This window comes from Lipophrys pholis (genome assembly GCF_963383615.2).
Source record: "Lipophrys pholis genome assembly, chromosome: 17".
Classification (NCBI taxonomy): Eukaryota; Metazoa; Chordata; class Actinopteri; order Blenniiformes; family Blenniidae; genus Lipophrys; species Lipophrys pholis.
Genome location: NC_137643.1, coordinates 6,438,813 through 6,459,780, shown reverse-complemented (window position 1 = coordinate 6,459,780; position 20,968 = coordinate 6,438,813). Strand labels below are relative to the sequence as shown.

Below are 20,968 nucleotides of genomic sequence, written 5' to 3'. Positions count from 1 at the left end.
ATGCACTTTTATTCATTGATAGCATCTTTAGGTTGAGGTAATTGAGTCCTTTTTCCACCCTTGACTGAATGAATAATGACTTCATCTGATCCCCAGCAAGGCTTGGAAAATTTAGACCGGCCATTGTTCAAGTAGAAGGGGATCCTTTGCTTTTCAGGCATGCACTGTGCTCTCTGTCTTAATTTTTCTTCATTTTAATCCACCCAAACCTGCTATTTTTCTCAATAGCTCAACCATGAACCATGTAGTGAGGCACTGGGGTGGGGAGATACCCACCCGCTTGCCCCCCCCTATGCCCTTCCCTTTCCCGCACTTTGCTACTGGGAGTTTACCAGCCACTGATAAATCAGTCACACTGCTCTCCCAGCTCTCCCAGTCCTCAGGGGAATGGTTTGGTGGGGGTTTTAGGCACCGGAGGAATTCTGCTGCTTTTTATATGTGCCTGCCCCCTCCCCTCCTTTTCAGAGCCGTTCCTTTATTTGAGGGAGGAGAGATGTTATGTTCTGCTGTTTTTGTAAGCGTGGTGCGTCAGATGAAAGGCCTCTGTGTACAGGGCTTTGCTGTGAGCACTGCCAGAAAAGGGGAAGGACGCTTCTTTATTTGACATCTTTTTCCCACATGCTCCATTGGCTGGGAGATACACTCGAAAAATAAAAGACAATTCTAACCCCCCCCTTTTTGTCAGTTTTTTTTTTCCAGGGCACCATCTCAATATGGGAATTTCCTCCCATTATTGAGGCCTTTTGACCTTCTGTGCATTGAGAGATAATACTCCAGCATGACAATAATGCAGTTACTAGTTTGCACCACCAATAAACTTATTTATGCCATACACACATTTTGCATGATAAAAGCCTGCAGCCAAGAATCTTTTCCATTGGCTTTGTTTCTGCTCTGTGTAGCATATTGGAGGGTTTGTGGAGCAGATGGGGGACTGACAAAGAGGCGTCTCTAGTATGAGTTGTCAGAAAAGAAAGAAGATGTTTACAATTTCTCAATGCGACTCGGAGTCTAGACCTTTTCTGGAGGTTGTTTATGAATTGTCTGCGTGCTTTTCATTGGAAACACATCTGTCCCACTGCATTAAATTAGATGACAAACACATCACTTGCTATTTATGAGATTTCACTTGACAGGTTTTGCTGCTTCGCTGTCATTCATTCTCTCTGTGTCTAATTGTTGGGATTCTTGACTTCTCGTCTCTACAGGTCGGCCTCTTGGACTTGGAGCTAAACCGCCTCACCAAGGCGCTCTTCCTCGCCCAGGTGGTTCTGTCCGTCGTCATGATAGCGCTGCAAGGATTTGTGGGTCCCTGGTTCCGCAACCTCTTCCGATTTGTTGTGCTTTTCTCTTACATCATCCCGATCAGGTACTTTGTGCTTGTTTGGAATGTTTTGATCTTTCATGTCGTGACTTGAAAGAACATGGCTGCACAGTTAGGATGTGTTTTCACACAAATTGAACTTCTTCTTTACTCAATTCTCCTCGAACCAATAAACCATAAAAAGCTAACTCACAGATCAGACACTAAATCCTGTGTCGAGGCTTCTTGTAGTTTTCATGAACACACGTGAATCAACAAGTTATCTGCATTTTAAAGCTTCATCTTTTATTTAATGTTTCCAAGTGAAAACTGTAAATGTGTGATGTATTTTTGCTCTTTGTTTACATGAAAAGGGGTTGTGGGTATATGAAATCAGCACGTTTTCCCCAAAAATATGTTGATGTTCTCTCAGAATAATAAATCTGGTTTGATTTTTAAACCCAAACCATTCAGTTTATTCGATGATCTTTCCACTGTATGAGACCATGTTTTAGAATATACATAATCTTCATGATGCACCTTCTTAGTTGGTGGATTATACTTGTGTTTTCTTTGTGCAGCTTACGTGTAAACCTGGACATGGGGAAGTCTGCGTACGGCTGGATGATCATGAAAGACGAACACATCCCCGGTACAGTCGTGAGAACCAGCACCATCCCTGAAGAACTGGGCCGTCTTGTCTATCTGCTGACTGACAAGACAGGTAGGAGTCTACGTACTGGCAGAATTGATTCAATAAAAAAACAAAATTTCTTGTTAAAAACAAATTGCAGATTGCGGATTTAACAATAAGCAAAACAAAGTTCTACTGCTACGCATCTAATTCAGGCCATTTAAATCTACAAAATGATAACTAAAGTGATTCAGTCAGACTGTTAAGTTTGTAAAGTGAAGTGAACATAAGTCGGACAAAATCTGAAAGCTGAATTTCCAGGCTTTGTTTCTCTCTGCTTGTCTCATTTCACGATCATGGACTGATCCTCGGGTAACAAATCGCTGCTCTTTACTAATGCGAGACACTGTCTCAGAGTGATAAACTCTTGCGGTGGTCCTAATATGCTTCTTTGTCTTCCCCCGTTGATCTAGGTAGGAATAGATTAGCTTTGGAGCCTATTTATCCAGGTTGGTAGTTAAAGCACATGGAAACAAGAGCAAACGATCAATCCATTAGAATTGGTTAACCCTGTGGCTCTAATGTTTCTGGACGTTAGATGCCCTCTAATCAGCTTTACGCTCTATCAGCACACGTTCTGGCAACATGCATCCATTAGACAAAGCCGCTGCCCCCATTTTTAAAGTTTTTCTTTTTTCTTTTTTCTTTCCATTTTTGTTTTCTAGGGACTCGCTCACTGTTTTTGTATGCGATGTTGCGTCTTGTTTGTTAGTCAGAGAGGACATGCAGTCCATATTGGTAATGAGATTAAGTCAGTGAGAGAAGGCACTCGCACCAATCTGCAGGTCCCATGATGCATTGAGGCCAGTTCTTCCAGGACAGACACTGCACTTTCTGTGTGTGTGAGATGGTGAAATTGTATTTGTCATGCTGGTGTACTGAAAACATTTTTGCCATTTCCCTCATTTTTTTAATATAAACTTTGTTTTAACTCTTAGGCATATTTATTTGTCCTCAATAGCATGTCGCCACTTTCAACGAATGTCCCATAAAGGGTTAAATATCCATTATGTATTCTAAGTCGATGCTCATTTGTAGTTTCTCTTGTATTTTGTATACTATGAGCCCACAAAACGGAAAGATGAAAATAACACAGAAAAAAAAGAGCATTTTGTTTTTCTTTATCCAAAAGTAAGAAACAGGAACACTGTCAATGTGGGGTGCAGTTGGTAGATATTAGAAGAGTTTTCTCAGTATTTATTAGACCTTTGCAAAACAATCAGGCTGATTAGTTGACTAATATTTATTGCAAACATATCAGTGTTAGATGAGTTGATGAAGAGCTGTAATTCATAAATTGTAAGTATGTTCATTAATAAACTATACAATCTTCCATTACGTCGTCATAACACAGCGAATGTGAGAGTTTTATTTAAAATTGTAGGTTTTTATGTTAAAACATGTTGGATCGTATATTATCAAAATATCTGGAATTTGAGACGTCTGCATGACTTCAAGTATCAATACAACATTGTATTGCTGTATGTTCAGTACTCCTTACAGATTGAGCATTGAGTGAAAAATAGAATCGAGGTCAAGTGGAGCTGACATATTCTCCCAGTTTGGCGTCTCTTGAATGTGTAAAATAAATAGTTCTTCTGAATTGCAGGAACTCTGACGCAAAACGAAATGGTGTTCAAGCGGCTGCACCTGGGCACGGTGTCGTACGGCATGGACACCATGGACGAGATACAAAGCCACATAATCCAGTCATATGCACAGGTGAGTAATCGCATTACTGTATGGTGATGAAAGGCTTCTGCTGGCTACCTGAATGGGCAAGTCTTTATGATTATTCAAACAAAAAAAATAGGAAAAAGAAAAATGTTTTATTTAGTTTTAGTTTGATTTATAAACATTAGTTATAAACGAGGTTATTTCTTTGCTAATCAGCCTCATACTGTTGGAAAGTGCAGAACCTGTTCTAATAGTGCCACATGTGTAAAGAACATGCATTTGTGGGATGAGCAGCAGAGCTGATTATGGAGGTTGAGCTCATGAGTCATTTCCTACAGATCATTATTACAACAAGCTCATAATGAGAGCATCACTGTCCCGGCGTGGTGCATCTTTACACTGACTGTACAGGAATGACCTTCAGCAACACCTCGAGGTTAAAGCTTTACATGTTCACATACTTTACTGAGGGTCTTATGACAGGTTGATATTCTGATCAATGAGCAGGAACATCTTATGGAGACTTTGGACGGTGCTGACACCTTGAGTGGTTCTGCCTATTTTCAGGCCTTTTGGCAGAATGACATAGAATACAAATATGTACCATACTTCACTCGGTGTTCTTCCCACTTCATCCCGCCTCTCTCTGTAGATCAGTTTAATCAATTTTTATATTTAGCTAAGGATGCTTTTTCCAGGAAGGAAGCCCATATTGTTCATTCATCATGTGGCGTCCCTGGGAGGCTCCTCGTACTGTAAGCGAGTGTTTTCCTCGCTGGGTGGCTCAGATCTGGCTGCAGTCATGACAGAATGATATTGTTCCTTCTCAGCCAGCTCCGAACAGCTGGTGGAGGCTGAGGCCATCTGCCCCACGCCCTTATGTGTAATCCCAGCTAATGAAAAATGACTAGGCTCTTTAGTGCTGAAGCATGGCAAAGAAGCAACGCTGCTACCCAGCTGATATATGCTTTACTGCAGCCGTACTGATGTTTGGAACTAAACGCTTGTTACTTAAAGACATGGGGAAGCTCACAGAAAAGTTTTCTTACAACCAGAATTAATGAGCCAACCAAAACAGAGTGATGATATTTGCAGAGTTCCAAATTAAAGGTCTGCAGTGTGTATTCAGGGATGCCTCCACAAGGAAAGATGACTCTAAAGTAAAAGACTTGATTATTTACCTTTATTTCTATAGCGCTGTCATGAATGTTGGTACAACATGCATGAGGTGATGGACAAGATGAGATGCAATAGAAGACAGGAAATTCAAAATACTTGACAATAAAGAATAATAATTAAAATGTCTTGAAGACAAACAATTTATAACATAAAACTCAAAATTGATGAAAGAAAAATGCAAATAAAATGGCCAAAACACCTTAAAACAAAGTTTTAAAGGACAAATAAGATATTAAAATTAAAGCAAACCCAACAAGAATAAATAACTGTAAAATACTGCACAGAAGTGTAAACATACAAGTTACCTAATATTGATTAAAATTTTTCTTTTCTTTTGTCTTGTTAATAGATGCAAAAAGAAAATCCTTTGTATTCTGTTTGTGAAAGCACCTTTTTCCACACCTGATGAAAACTTTAACATTACTAAATGCCAAGATAAAGAAGTTTCAAGCTTTCATTTAAACGCTTTGCCTTTAAATGAGGCTGAAGGACGTCTCACTCGCTGATGTTTCAGTCACTGGATGAAGGTTGTCGTCTCGTGGCTGTACTGTACTCTGTGACCCGCTCCTCTGCCTGAGCCTGGCAGGCCGGACTGTTAATCATCAGCCAAAAATTTGATGCTTCAGTAGAGCACGACGCCCCCGTCACACACAGCTGGCACGGCGGACCGTCAGCCCCGTTTTTAGTTGCCACTCAGTCAAACTGATGGCTGATGTCAAAACAGAAAACCTCTGAGACCCTCAAATCAGATAAAGAATGAAAATCCACACTGTGATCTGCTGCTGTCCCTCGATCTGTCACTTCACTGGAAACTGAATATTCAACTTAAAAATGACAGTTTTGAAAAATATTTGATGGCCTTTCTTACGTCGGTCATATTTCAGGTGCCTCCCCAGCCAGCCAGCGGCAGCGCGAGCAGCACCACGCCGTCACGAAAGACCCAGTCGGCGGGTCCGAAAGTGCGAAAGAGCGTCAGCAGTCGCATCCACGAGGCCGTGAAGGCCATCGCTCTGTGTCACAACGTCACCCCCGTGTACGAGTCGCACACCAGCGTGAACGGAGAGACTGATTCTGCAGAGGCCGACCAGGACTTCAGTGATGACAACCGCACGTACCAGGCGTCCAGTCCAGACGAGGTAAATACCGATCACAGAAAAGTTACGCTGCTTTGAAAAGTTAATGCTAATGGCTTGTTATTGTTAGTGGCGGTTTGACACCATGAACCTGTTAGAAGGCTCTAATTCAGATAATCTGAAACTAAATCTTCAGATGAACGATTTTGATTTAGTGACTTTATCCTATGTGTATAAATTCAAACGCTACTACATGCATGTATGTGCAGTAGAAAGAAAAACACAGAATTCATGGTTTATAGCTTTAAATCTTGATTTAGAATTATCAAAATGTGCAAAACGCCACAAAAATGACACCATGAATTAACTTCTGCGGTTGTTTTTATTAGTAATAAAATCTAAACTAGGTTTGTTTTAAAATCTGGTGTCCTTGTGCTTGAATTGTTATCTATATTTGTTTTCTTTGAACTCCATTAAAAAAAAAAAAATAAATAAATAAAATAAAAAATAATAATAATAATTATTACATTACTCACACTTTTAAAAGCTTTCTAGAGTTGGTGTGCCATTCTGTACATTGATGAATTACGGTATCATCAGCATAAATATGGGATTTATGGATTCATAGACATCCTTTAAATAAAAAACTGATCAAAACGTTTTCCTGGAATCTTCTCATTTGTGATGGAGAAATGAATTGAGCAAGTTATATAAAAGTCAGAGGGTTTAGTAAAACTATAAAATAAAACCGTGTGGCACGTTCAACCAAACATTTGTTGAATTTCAAATGATTGCTGCGAACATGAGAGTACATCTGCATTTCTGGTTTTCTTTTTATAAAATTATCTGATAAAGGAATGATTTTGTCATGTTCTTAATCCAGACCATATTTTTAATTATTGAAATAATTTTTAGGATTCTTGGACAGAAAGTCAGAGGTTGTGAACTGCTGCTAGAGGTGAAGCCATTTCATTGTCTGTATTTGCTTCCTGAGAATTTACGGCCTCCGTTGAAAGAAGAATGCAGCTCGAGCCCCAAAGGCTTCGGCTTCTTCTCCTCCGCTTGTTTCTTAATGTAACCCAAGAATCGGAGTCTCTAAGACTGAGGCGATACAGTAAACCTAACATATAAACCTCTTCTAATCATGTTGAGTAACTTATCTGTACAGAAATCCGAGGAGAGTGATGATGATAATTAGATACCGAGGACACAGGAGGAAAAAAATTCATCAGGAAAAGTTCGAGCCAGTCGTTATTGAAGGGTGCTTTAATGTATATTGAGGTAGAGTTAATCTACACGCGCACTCCCAGTTCAACACCATTGGCATGTTTATCACCGCTGACACCTGAAGGTTCGTAAAGCCTTTGTGAGAGCTGCATGCTTTCTGTCCAACGCCGAGCCGACTCCAGCAATCAAACTGAAGATTAAAAAAAAAAAAGCAGTAGAAGATAAATCTCATTTTCCTTTTTGTTAGTCTGTCCTCCCCCTTAGTTGATGTATATATTTATTTATATCCCAGCTCACTCGATGTCTCCTCTGTCCTCCATTGTTTCACACGGCCCAGATTGATCAATATTTAATTTTCTCTCAGAGACGATGAAAGGTGGAGGTCTGATAGTTGGTGGAGCGCTCCTTTCGCCTTATACGGCGGTCTTTGTTCTTCCTCGTTCCTTTATTTCCCTCTTTCCTCGTAGCTCCGCAGGCTTTTTATTGACTGCAGCGTCAGAGCTCAGCCACTGTACCTGCTGTTAGTGAGTCTGTTTGGCCCCGGATCCCTCCGAGGTGATGAGGCATCATTAAGGAAATGAGCTGGACCCTTTACTGAGGTCAGGACAAGGGTCGTCTCACCTCCTGCTCAGCTGTGCTCCTGTAACCTTTGACCCCTGCATAACTTCTGCCAGGATATTTGACTGTAGCCTTAATGGCCACCATGTTCACGCTAATAGGTTCTTTGTCATTTTTTACAACAGCACCATATACGTCAATGTTTTAGTGCAACGATACGGAAAATCACATAGGGGAGGGGTTGTTCTTATTTTATCTATTCAAGAATAAAGTCAAAATACAATTTTGGAGACGAAGATTGAGCAGCGAGTTGGGTTTAAAGATGTTGGGTATGAAGCTTTAATATTGTTATTAACATTAGCCATGTTGTGTAGATGTTTAAATTATTTGCTATTGCGAGAAAACCTGCGACAGAGACGTCAACAGCTGTGATTCTTAGATTTTTGTTGTGAGCCCAGCTGAAAGGATTGATCCAGCTTAATGCGGCCTCGCTTTGCTGTGAAGCGGTCAGGCTTCTGTATTACTGCTGTAACACAACATCCACATGCTGCTTGTATCAAAGCTTTAAATATTTTAAGAAGAGCTGCTAAAATGGAGTGAAGAGGTCGGTTTAGGATCCTCTGCACATGTTGTGTGTCAGTTCATGTGTGACCGTTTGTGTAGCGCCCCACGCACACACACACACACGTACGATAATGACACACAGATGTGTGTTAAGTAAATATAGGCAGCCCTTTTTACAGAGCTCAAGAGGGGGGGGGGCAGGAGAAATGATGGGGTATTAACAGGAAGTTCCAATTTGTAGGTCAGAGTATAATAACAACCTTTGAGTGAGCAAATTGAAAATGAACCCATTGAGAATTGAGTCGTGTGCAGCTGAACGCTCACTCGGGGGCTGCAGTTCCTGCTGGGGAGAGAAAGAGGAAAGAGAAACAGAAAAACACTTATCTGGAGCTGAATGAGACGACTTCAGCGGCTCTGGAGGTTCCCGTAAATCTCCCTTGTCCTTTAACTGTGAGTGAGATTACATTCGACAGGCTTACAGTCAACCAGCAGAGTCGTTTCTACATGGAAAAACATACAAATAAATAAAGCTTCATAAACTGTAGTTTGATGAAGAAATCTTTGATTGATTTGTGCAATTTTCGAAATGGGGAACTCTGTATCAAAGCTATTTTCTAAATCCACTCCATCCTGAAATGCCATAACATAATAAAAGAAAATGTTTTTGCCATTATTGTGGAAGATTATATGTTTTTGTGTATTTGTAATCCATCAGAGTTGCGTTTGACCGTCTACAGACTGGAATCCTATTAACTTATTAATCTTTAAACAATGACCTTTGGTAATTTTAAGGCTATTTAACAGTCTTTATTTTTAGAATGGCACACAAAGGTGTTTTTTTTAAATCCCTGTAATTTCCTGTAATAAAATGTGGAGTTGAAATAATCCTTAGTTTGCCACCTTAAGCCTTTATAGGGAAATATTGTAAATATTGCCTGAAATTGCACTCTTGTGTTAGGGTTAGCTGACATTGACATATTAAAGATTTGGTGTTTTCCTAAAGCTTGTTTTTATCCAGCGAGAGTGAGTTTGTAAGGAGTTTATGGAGGTTATGTCTCACGCGATTGTATTATGATTGTGCGAACCCTCAGGTGGCGCTGGTGCGGTGGACGGAGAGCGTCGGCCTAACCCTGGTGAACAGAGACCTGACCTCTCTGCAGCTGAAGACTCCCTCTGGACAGATTCTCTCCTTCTACATCCTGCAGATCTTCCCATTCACCTCCGAGAGCAAGAGGATGGGCATCATTGTGCGGGTGTGAAGCTCACTTGTTTGTTTGTGTGTGTGTGTGTGTGTATGTGTGTGTGTGGGGGGGGGGGGGGTCTCAATCCTGAGTTGTTTGTGACTGTTTCTATCATTACTTAGTATGTTTTTACATTGAAAAACTCTAATTTTCACATCAAACTCTGTGATGCTTTCTGCCCTTCTTTACCTACTGTAGTAATTTTGAATGTTAATCTTGTTCAGGAGGAGTCGACAGGAGACATCACTTTCTACATGAAGGGTGCAGACGTTGCCATGGCGAGCATCGTCCAGTATAACGACTGGTTGGAAGAAGAGGTAAAGTTAAAACACTTCAAAGACTTAAAGACATTAACAGTTTGAAAAAAGGTTTTTCCTGCAAGCAGTTTTGAATGAAAAGGCGACTTTGCTCTACATGCAAGTAATGCAAGTGAAGTTTTGATTCTTCCTACATTTTCTTAAAGATATTAGTCTTAGGTTTTTTTCTCCGTTCCATTGCAGTGCCCTTTCAAAGGTTAAGTGTTTAGGTTTTCAATAGGCATAAACAAAATGACAATGGTGTAAACAGCTGGCATACATTTGAGTGTAGCTGCGTATACACTCCCTTAATCAGGACATTTCATCATGTGAGCAACAGGCCGTCTGCACCAGTTTATTGTGCGACGGTCTTGTGTGCATATGTTCATAATTTTATTGGCATTATTGAGTCATTTAGCGCCGCGGGCAGTTTTTGATTTAATTAGTGGCCTAGATAAAGTTGCAGTAATTACTGAATGTCATATTCTTGAACAATGGTGCTAATGATGTCCTCTTGGCTGTAATATCCTGCTGTCAAATCAGCCGGCGCCGCGACTACTCTGCCTGTCAATAACCAATCAACAGGGCAGATTTGCCCTATTGGTGTTTCATATCAAAAATAAACCGCCATCCATCCCCTCATTTTACTGTGTCCTCTGAATCTCACCAGAGGGGATGTTATTCAATATTGATTTCTTTTGGTGTTGGTAACAATATGCTGTTATTGACAGTACTGTACATGGTGCACATACGCAGCTGCAGCTCTGATACAGTAGATGATCTGCTCTGTGATTTGTGATGATCAAATATACCCCATGGTTGTGCTATAGAGAGCACAACTTCAAACAATTATATACACTTTAGACATGAAACCTACGTGCATCTGTACACTAACATGACCGTTTCTCCTCTTCAGTGTGGAAACATGGCCAGAGAGGGTCTGAGGACTCTGGTAGTGGCCAAGAAGTCTCTGTCTGAGGAGCAGTATCAGGACTTTGAGGTATGGATGAACTTTCTCCAGAACATGGGGGTACTGGTAGTGAGGTAGTCCTTTGTCTAGGGTGGACAATATAAATGTGTGTTTTCTTGTTTGATTTTGCTCCGATAGGACTGATTTACATTGAATCTAGAACGTTTCATAGCTTGAAAGTGGCGAGATTCCAGCTCTTGTTGGAGCAGATACCTCCTGTTGAAGCTTGTTTTGCCCAATTAAACTTTCATTCAACGAAAGAAATGTAGTTTGTCTAACGATTGCTTTAGCTACATCCTGATTTTATGGTATCATTATTCTAAAGCAGCTGTTTGTGCTGGAAGTGCATCACTAATGGATCTTAACTCTTTACAGGATATACTAAAGCAAACTGTATTTCAATTTCAGAATGTCATGTACTATACGAAACATTATGATGTAGGACTATAACAATTATTCAGACATGAATGCCAGTGCAAATGAGTGTGCGAGTACAGAATGTAGTAAACATTATCGAGAACTTAAAGACCCGAGGAGCTCCTACAACAGACAGCAGCACAATCTGCAATGTAACATGAATAAATGTGTTATTTGTATCATGAAAAGCAGTTATTTACCTGACATTCACTCAAATGCATTAATAGAATTAAATGGTTTTCTTAAAAAAACACAATTTATGTTTAGGGAGAGACTATATAATTAAATGACTTTGATTAAATGATTTTCTCAATATTACAGCTGCTTTATAAATGATATCCTCTTAAAAAAAAAAAAAAAAGGTTTTATTATTTTTGCCAGCATCAAAATACTGTCACATTTGGCTGAAAATACATTCACTGTTATGCAATATAACAAGAATTAATTTTACACATCAAATGGCAACAGTCTTCTAACAGCTGTGTATCACAGCATTGCAGTTTTGAACCCACATTTTTTACCCCAACAATTCTCTCCTCACGGTGCCTCTCATTTCCTCCTCTCACGTTGTGCAGAATCGCTACAACCAGGCAAAGCTGAGCATCCATGACCGAACCCTGAAGGTTGCAGCGGTGGTGGAGAGCCTGGAGAGGGAGATGGAGCTTCTGTGTCTGACCGGCGTGGAGGATCAGCTGCAAGCAGACGTCAGGCCCACGCTGGAGCTGCTCAGGAATGCTGGCATTAAGGTCGGTGTTCACATCCAGCAGGCCTTAAAAGACAATTATGGTAGAGCAGGTTGACATCCAGAGGTTGTTGGTTCAATCCACAGCTGTGACGGGAAAGCAGAAAAATGTTGCTATATGAAGAAATGAGGCTTTTAATTTGGAATAAAACTACTTTTAGTTTGATTACCACCCAAAATATAAAATTAACAAACAACTAATAATTTGTGTGGAATAAACTGTGTGGAGTTTATTAACCGTACTAAACTCATGTCATGTGTGACTGTTTTCAGCTCTACTTTACTTCTAGTTTGAATTAAACCGTTTTTATTTGTTTTGTCCTCTGCTGAACTAACATCAGTCACTGAGAGAGGAAAGAGATTTTTTTTCTGTTCCGGCGATGAGAATCACATCCTGTCTCCACGGTTTGTTTATTTAAAATTTGCTAAAAGCAAGGGAAAATATGCTTTCAAATTTTGAATTTATCTGACGCACACGTGAAACAAATCTGCTTCCTATTATCATTCTAATTCTCCTTTTTCTCTCAGATCTGGATGTTGACCGGGGACAAGCTGGAGACGGCCACATGCATCGCCAAAAGTTCCCACTTGGTCTCCAGAAACCAAAATATACACGTCTTCAGACCGGTACTCTCTCGCGCTCTCTCTTTCTCTCTCTCTCTTTTCCCCCCACCCATCACTGTGTGTTGTTACCATAATATTCCCAGCACAGAAAACTAAATGTTCCTGCTGCTAATTGTATTTTGTGGCTCTCGAGCAGGTCTCCAACAGAGGAGAGGCCCATCTGGAGCTCAACGCCTTCAGAAGGAAACACGACTGTGCTCTCGTCATCTCCGGAGACTCCTTGGAGGTACTACAGCCTCGCGGAGCTCACAGCGACATTTCCATGCACAGCAGATGATGCTGAGCGTCGAGCCAAACAGGCAGGGAGAGAGTCAGAAGTATTCCTCAGCCAAACTGCCAATACCTTGGGGTTCAGTCGAGGTCCTCCGGATTCGGAGAGAAAAACAAACGACACATTGATAAGATTTTAGTTTTGAGCTATGACTTTGCTTTAGACTCCAGTTCCATGCGTTTCCCCCTCCCTCTCTTTGTGCTGTCACAGGTGTGCTTAAGGTATTATGAGCACGAGTTTGTGGAACTGGCGTGTCAGTGTCCGGCGGTCGTCTGCTGCCGCTGCTCTCCGACTCAGAAGGCCCAGATCGTGCTGCTGCTGCAGCAGCACACAGCCAACAGAACCTGTGCCATAGGTAAGTGTTGACGGATAAAGAGCAGCAAACTCGTTGAGACGTGCTGAGAACGAGCACCACTCCGCTCCGCAGACAGCCTGGGAAAATCCACCGGGACGGAAAATATCTGTGGACCACGTCCCCCAGGAAGGACAATGTATAAAACAGTCCATCGCACAGACTGATTAAATAACCAGCCCCGTTTCATACTTCTATACTTCAATGTCTGTAAGATGACACATCGTTTTCCAGCTGTCATATCCCAGCTGGGACCTTTTAACTGCTCTCTTTTTGAAGAGTGCCCCAGCTTGAGTAATTCCGCATGTATCCACTAGATGGCAGTCTCAAACTCTCAGTAGTTATTTCTTCTGTGACCTTTTAACAGTTTTAAGAGTTTTGTTTGCATTTTGTGACAGGTGATGGTGGGAATGATGTCAGTATGATTCAGGCTGCAGACTGCGGAATCGGAATTGAAGGAAAGGTAAAAAACTTCTTAAACATAGAGCCTTTCATTCAGGCCTCAAATATTTACTTCAAACTTGTAAAGTTGAGAGAAAGTGAGATTATTGTCTTTCTACATTGAATCGCTTCCTGAAGGCCTCGTGTGGCACTAAACTGGAGAAATAAAAAGATCCTCGTATTTGCATTAGAATTAAACTTTAAAGAGAAGACGCAATAAAAAACCAAATCAGACAAAATCTGCATTTAACAAAAAATAAATAAATAGATAAAAAACATGAGCAATAAGTTACTTTAATGAGAAGTTGTGTGTCTAATTTCTTGGAAATCTGAAGTAAACAGTTTCAGCCCTGGTTTGAATTAACACACACACTCTTTTTTTAAGTTTTGGTTTAAGTGAGAACTGAAATAACATGTTACCTATAGCCAGATTCCTCTGATCGGAGCATCTCAGGGTTTTTACTGAACAGCTCGATGTCGATGCTTTAATCTGTTTTCAAACAGGAAGGGAAGCAGGCGTCGCTGGCCGCAGACTTCTCCATCACCCAGTTCAAGCACATCGGTCGTCTGCTCATGGTTCACGGCAGGAACAGCTACAAACGCTCTGCTGCTCTCGGCCAGTTTGTCATGCACAGAGGAATGATCATCTCCACCATGCAGGTACAGTGAGACGACGAAGAAACTGACTGGCGGCTTGTTTTGTTGAGCTCGGTAGCAGATTGTAGAGACTTCAATTATTATTATTTTTTTTTTTTGAGTTGTAGTGAACTAGTAAAGTGCAGTGTTTTGTTTTTTGTCTTCAGGCTGTCTTCTCTTCTGTGTTCTACTTTGCCTCTGTGCCCTTGTACCAGGGTTTTCTTATGGTTGGGTATGTACATGTTACAAATCCTCCCGAGCTTCAGTGTCATTGTAGCATCACCGCACGGTGGATCTATTTAATCAGCTCATCGCCCATCTTCCTGCTTCTTCCCCTCCAGGTATGCCACTATCTACACCATGTTTCCCGTCTTCTCCTTGGTTTTGGACCAAGATGTAAAGCCAGAGATGGCGCTGCTCTACCCAGAGCTTTACAAAGACCTCACCAAGGTACGCCGCCCCCTTTTTTTTTTTTTCATGAAAATTACTTTCCTCGACAACTCGCCTGCGACAGGCATGTTTTATCTCTCGGTGTTGCTATGATAGAGCGTTATATGCAATGTGTGTAACTTTAATGCTTTACTTACTAGTTTAATTGTCCTAAAAATATCAAGATGTTACGCCGAGCCTCTTTCACAACTGTTCTACTGACATCCGGAGCTGAAAGCACTTTGCAGTAAGAGTATATTTGTGTTGAAACACACTGATCTAATATAGCATCATAACAGAAGTCATTTCATGGAGGATGACCAGTGGTGTTCTCCTCACCTGTTACGCGTGAGATTAAGTAGGAAGTTTATCGTTTGCGCTTTTAAAGTTGGACAGGATTTGACCTTTACAGTAACGGGTAGAGGGATGGTCAGTTTCTCCAGCGTGCGGCCGTTATGGGGGGTTCCCAGCCTGCAGTGGACCAGTCACGGGGTCACGGGAGGCCAGGGCTTGTAAAGGGAGTTGGCCCAGTTAAAATAGTGTGTCAACAGTGTAAACTGGACATGATCTGAATCCTGAAGCAGGATCAATACGACCTCCTGAAGAACTGCAGTTGTTTCCTCACCACTGACTCATCGGACACATTTAAAGAAGATTTTGTTTCCCTGTTGGATGTGAATCTGAAGCCTGCGGACACGGACTGCTTTCGGTCTCTCTCTCTCAGCCACTCATATGTCTTGTAACACACGTTAGTTTGTGCTGATCTTTGAACTATTCTTCATACTGCTCAGCATCCAACTGGCTTCCTGGACACTTTTCTTTTTGCTCCAAACGTCTCTAATACGTCTACCAACATTTGAGTCTCTCACCTTGTTGTAGTCTGACTGGAAAATGCAGCAAAAAGCAGTTCGACTTACATTTTAGCTGCTTGATTGACACGTTATTTAAGACTTTTAACTATATGTGTATTTATTAAAGTACAATCAAAGCATATTTAGTCAAGGTACTTTAAAGAAAATGTAAATCTACTTTGTGTTTTACTGATAAAACCTGTTGCTCTTTTTGTTTGTTTTTTTAGGGGCGATCGTTATCTTTCAAGACTTTCCTCATTTGGGTTTTGATCAGTGTCTATCAAGGTAAGATCGAATGTTCCGATGAGCACGTCCTGTGTGTGTGTTTAATTTTTTTTTAAAGAAATTCCACTTCAACATTACAGTATCTTTAAAGAATCTGCAGTCGGGGCTTGTCTGTTGAAGCAGCTCCTCCACGACCATTTTCATCATTTGTGTGCGGCGTCTCATGCCCGGGTCCCCGGGCCCCTCCGAACTCTCAGACAGTCTGTTTCTCAGTATCTTAGGTTTCAAACCGCCATCCGCTTTTACATGCGAGCTTTTGTCTGTCCAGTAAATCGATATTTCTGTAATCGCTAAGCCATGCAGCGTGTGAGAAAGATCTATGTTCCTGCTCGAGCGTGACTTCCTGACAGCTCAAGGTTTTTAATTAAAGACTGGCCCAGTGGGGGCAAAAAAAAAAAAAAAGAAAAAGAAAGAAACATAAAGACGATATGAGAGGAACAACGGCGCAGGAGGAAAAAAATTCTACCTCAACTTATTACAGAGTTTGAGTCGCAGGAATGTAACGTATGAAGCAATTATGTGATCAGTTAGAGGCAGTTGAGCTTAATTTGTGTGGCGTTATGATTAAGCGACGGCCACCAAGACAGAGGAGGCGCCCAGAGCGATGAGCGAGTGTCTAGACGCATGAAGATGTTTAATAATATCATGACTTCCCTTTATCTGGTATGAGGTAGAGTGAGCGGGGCTTGTTGTGAGGTCTTACATAGGCTACTGCACAGGCATGGTTTGACAAGCATGACTAACTATTTCCAACGGCACCAGTCGTTCTTATTTTCTGTTTCTTCAGCTCTCTGTGTACCAGATCCTTCAGAATTCTCCGCTCTAATTCTTTGCACTATCTAACATTTGCCTCTCGGTTCATTCTGAGTCTGAAACAAGCAGATTTGAACATTTCCGTTTACAAACAACCTGGAAATCTACTTATATGCTGAATTGTAGCATCAGTGTTCGGTAATTTGACACCAGCAGAGCTGTTGTCTCTGCTTTCTGTTTATATCAGCTTGTTGAAACAGCCGACGGCAGAGTTAATGCCGACATTAAAAAAAGAAAAGAAAAATAATGCGCCAAGCTTGTTTTAAAGTGAGTTTTCAGTCTGATGGCGGACGACTCACCTGGTGTGTGCTGAGCAGGTTTTAAAGCAACACGTAGAAATGATTTATTTAGAAGCTTAAGAAGCTCAAAACCTTTCTGAGCCTTCAACCTGCAAATCAGGTGGATGACGAAGTGGAAAGTATTTAGTGTAGTCGCACTACTCCTCATATCGAGGGTCAAAAAGACGAACGTCTTCTCACAACCCAGAAAATCTAAAGCGACTGTATTTTTGTTTTTGAGGGAATTTAAACCCCGGAGATTTCCCGTTCAGACGTTGGTTTAGTAAATGTCCCCTTTCTCGCCACCAGGTGGCATCCTCATGTACGGCGCGATGGTGCTGTTTGAGTCCGAGTTCGTGCACGTGGTGGCGATCTCGTTCACGGCGCTCATCCTGACCGAGCTGCTGATGGTGGCGCTGACCATCCGGACGTGGCACTGGCTCATGGTCGTGGCGGAGTTCTTCAGCCTCGGCTGCTACCTGGCGTCTCTCGCGTTCCTCAACGAGTACTTTGGTGAGTTGGGATTCCTGTTTAAAGTCACATCCAGGGCGTCACTTCTATCACCTCTTCTCTCCGTTCAGTTTGACGTTACTTGTTGTTGTTTACTGGTCCTTCAGCTCTGTTGTTTCTGTCCTGCTCTCACTGTTTCTGCTGCCCTTGTTTGCTTCTGTGCGTCTGCGCAGGCATAGGCAGGGTGTCGTTTGGAGCTTTCCTTGGTAGGTTCGCTGCCGGTGATCTCGTCTCAGTCGTCCATTTGTTTTTCAGTTTTCCTCCGATGTTGTTTTGTGTCATTGTTTCTTCATTGTTGTTCTCATTCTCCATCGTCTGCAGGTCGTCGTTACCTGATGTGTGTTTGTGTTGAGTCCCACTCTTTTTGGTGCCGTGAAGAAAACACAAAACTCAACGTTGTTTAGATCCATTCATTCAAAAAAAGACCTTGAACACTTCGTTTGATGTCTTTTAGTATTTTTCCACCGACACACCAGTCTTTACATTTTCTCTGCATTCATGATTGTAAATATTGATGTTCATGTTCTTAAAAAAACAAAACATCAAACATTCCTGACACACATTCCCCTTCATGTGCAGCAGATACTTTCACACTCAGGAATGATATATTAATATGCGACGGCCGCACGCCGAAAAACAAAAATAGGTTGTGACGGTAAATTTATAAACATTAAGAGATGTATCCATGTCCTTACAGATGGAAAATATTCAAAACACATAACGACTGTGATTGAACAGTTTGTATTTTTATTTTATTTCCATCGTCAAAGTGTAAGACAACTTTTTCGTCATTGCACCGCCTTGTGGCACAAGTTGGTATTGCACGTCAACTTGTCTCATTTTAGATAACAAGACGTTGGATGATGTTTTCATTCATATTATAAAGACGCCCGTCAGAGACTGATGGTGGTTGTGTCCTGGCAGACTTGTCCTTCATCACGACCTGGCCGTTCCTGTGGAAGGTGTCCGCCATCACGCTGGTCAGCTGTCTTCCTCTCTACATAATCAAATACCTGAAGCGCAAGTTTTCACCCCCCAGCTACTCCAAGCTGTCGTCGTGAGCACGCTTCAGGTTCGTACCCGGGACACGCTTTTTGTATTTTCTCAGCACTTTGTCTTCACTCCCCGGTCCTCGGTGGAGGACGGGGGGCACTGGAACGATCCGAGCACGGGCAGGAGTCCACTGCTCTCCGGGTTCACGCCACTCAGACTTGGGATTACTTGAAAAGGCGGAGCGCGACGTGAAAGACTATGAAAGGTGGGCTCGGTCCCTCGCGGCTGCACTCTGAAGGCCTGAAACACTCGAGCCCGTTTTTTTCCGCACCGGGTCAACCTGCCTTCTGTTTTCAAAGCATTTCGACCAATCAACTTTGTTTTATACAGTCCGGATGTATTTTCTTTCCATGGTTCACTTTTTATACCTACGTGCTGTTCAGACCTTTTTTCTTTCTTTTTTTTTTTTTTAAGTGTTATTTTTTTTATTAAAAGGTGTAAATTACAAATGCTGGCCTGCGATAAAACAAAAAAATCAACAGTTGTTTTTGTTGTGTTACTGTAAATAAAGTTGTTACACGCAGCTTTGATCACGACTATCAGTGTAAAGTAAAACTGTACTAATGTGCATCAACCAAAAAAAGAAGCAACAACTTCAATGACATTCAGTGTTTCCTTCGTTCTGCGCTCAGTTTCATGTATTTTGCTGGGAAAAGTTTTTTGTTTTTTTTAATGCAGCAGGTCGTTTCTATAGACAAACCGACACTCCTGAGCAGCGCTCAGTGTTTTTATATATATATATATACTGTATATATATATATATATATACGGTATATATTTTGGCCTTGATGAAGCTGCAGAGTGACACTCCCGGTCGGGGTGTGGCGCCTCGCTTTGTGCCTCGTCTTGATGTTTCAATGTGCCGAAGTCCAAACAGCAGAGCTTCACACCAGGAGAAGAACTCTGGGAGGTTTTTTGTTTTTTTGTTGGAGCTGAAGTCAAAAAGCTTTTCTCACTTTTTCCTCCTGGAAACAAATCAAAAGTTTCATCTAGAAACTACGATTCGCTGAATAAGTTCATACTTCAACACTGTTGTTCTGCCTTTATTTACCAATCATCTTCATCTTCCCGTCGCCATTTTGACTTCATTCTTGAATTTTCACACAGATTTAACGTCGAACGTTTAAAATCAACTTCCATTTTTGATTTTTATGGATTTTTTCAAACCGAATCAGATCAAACTTTGAACATTGCTGCTCAACTTGTTTGATTTTTTTTTTTTCCCTTAAAGTTTCTCCATATTGTGACTTGACTTGAATACATTTTTTCACAATGTAAAATTTATTCCTACATTTTGGGTTTCATTACACTTTATTTTTTTTTACATGATTTTTGACCTATTCCAGAAACTAATCCCTTTTATTTTTGCCTCTAAGTCTCTATGTTGAATGTAATTCTTTACACTTTTCACTCAATTCTCAACATTCTTTCCGAAGCCTTTCAGCATTTTAACTTCAGTCCAGACAAACAGCGCTGGTTCACCTCCGCTGGTTCACCTCCGCTGGTTCACCTCCGCTGGTTCACCTCCGCTGGTTCTCTCCCTGGTATTCTCACTCTCTGCTCTCGGTGCTTTTCTCTTTATTCCGCACAAATCTAAACTTGAATCCTGCTGCTTTTCTCTTCATTTTCTGACGTTCTCGCGAGGTGAAACTCGTCACCCCATGACATTCATCCGTCTTTAAAGGAGGAATGAGTTTTATCATTCCCTCCGTGTGTTGTTGAGTGTTGAATCGCAGGTGAAAGAAAATCAAGCTTTCAGATGAAGATGCAGTTTACGTGTCCACAGGCGTGTCCCCCCCCCCCCCCCCCCTTGAAACTTCGCTGAGTAAAACTCGATCGGTCCTAAACTAAGACGCAACAGCTGCTCTGTGAAATGAAAACTGCTCTGAGGGGAGACGAGGTAAACGGGAGGGAGTCGGATGGGGAAACGCTTCCAGTCGGGACTCTGACATTTTTAATGCAGATTGCATTCAGTTCTTGAAAAATGTGATTTACAGTCTTTTGAAGGAGCGTTTTTGCAGATGTCGTGTTCCGTGTCTTCTGTCCACGTCCGTGTTTGTTGTTGTTTACTCCAGATTTCTCTTGTGAACTTGCTGTCCGCTGTCCTACACTGCGATTTCTAACAACGTGTCTGTTATTTATAAATTTGTTCATTAAAGATTAATAAAAAAAGAATCACGAAACGCCTCCAAAATGTCCTGTTTTCGACGTCCACCCAAATCTAGACGTGTGAATATTTGACACGCTGCCGTGAACGTGGCCTTTAGGGTTCAGATATTACAACTGTTGGTGTGTTCGCGGCGCAGTGCTGCAGTGGTTTGCCCCGTCGCCTCATCGCAGGAAAAACCTGACTTCTTTCTTTTAATGGGGAAATTTGGGCAACATTTTGACGGATGCTATGACGTTCCAAGCATACCAGTGCCAAAGCTTGCAACCTAAACTTTACATTTCACCATCAAATAAGTTATTAATCAATACAATTTA

The 20,968-nt window shown here is 41.4% G+C and overlaps 1 protein-coding gene across 1 annotated transcript in view; it reads left to right on the top strand.

Annotated features, from left to right (window-relative positions):
- The window catches only part of atp9b (ATPase phospholipid transporting 9B), a 44,006-nt gene extending 23,335 nt beyond the window's left edge, over positions 1 to 20,671 (top strand). The window contains exons 12-29 of the mRNA XM_080484931.1: positions 1,209 to 1,369; positions 1,885 to 2,027; positions 3,607 to 3,719; positions 5,738 to 5,989; positions 9,367 to 9,528; positions 9,741 to 9,833; positions 10,729 to 10,812; positions 11,775 to 11,945; positions 12,470 to 12,568; positions 12,702 to 12,791; positions 13,047 to 13,191; positions 13,587 to 13,651; positions 14,134 to 14,289; positions 14,433 to 14,497; positions 14,607 to 14,715; positions 15,773 to 15,830; positions 17,231 to 17,434; positions 18,356 to 20,671. Coding sequence (XP_080341057.1) covers positions 1,209 to 1,369; positions 1,885 to 2,027; positions 3,607 to 3,719; positions 5,738 to 5,989; positions 9,367 to 9,528; positions 9,741 to 9,833; positions 10,729 to 10,812; positions 11,775 to 11,945; positions 12,470 to 12,568; positions 12,702 to 12,791; positions 13,047 to 13,191; positions 13,587 to 13,651; positions 14,134 to 14,289; positions 14,433 to 14,497; positions 14,607 to 14,715; positions 15,773 to 15,830; positions 17,231 to 17,434; positions 18,356 to 18,492 — 2,307 coding nt within the window. The 3' untranslated portion in view covers positions 18,493 to 20,671. The remainder of the gene's footprint in view (positions 1 to 1,208; positions 1,370 to 1,884; positions 2,028 to 3,606; positions 3,720 to 5,737; positions 5,990 to 9,366; positions 9,529 to 9,740; positions 9,834 to 10,728; positions 10,813 to 11,774; positions 11,946 to 12,469; positions 12,569 to 12,701; positions 12,792 to 13,046; positions 13,192 to 13,586; positions 13,652 to 14,133; positions 14,290 to 14,432; positions 14,498 to 14,606; positions 14,716 to 15,772; positions 15,831 to 17,230; positions 17,435 to 18,355) is intronic.
- The last annotated feature ends 297 nt before the right edge of the window (positions 20,672 to 20,968 follow it).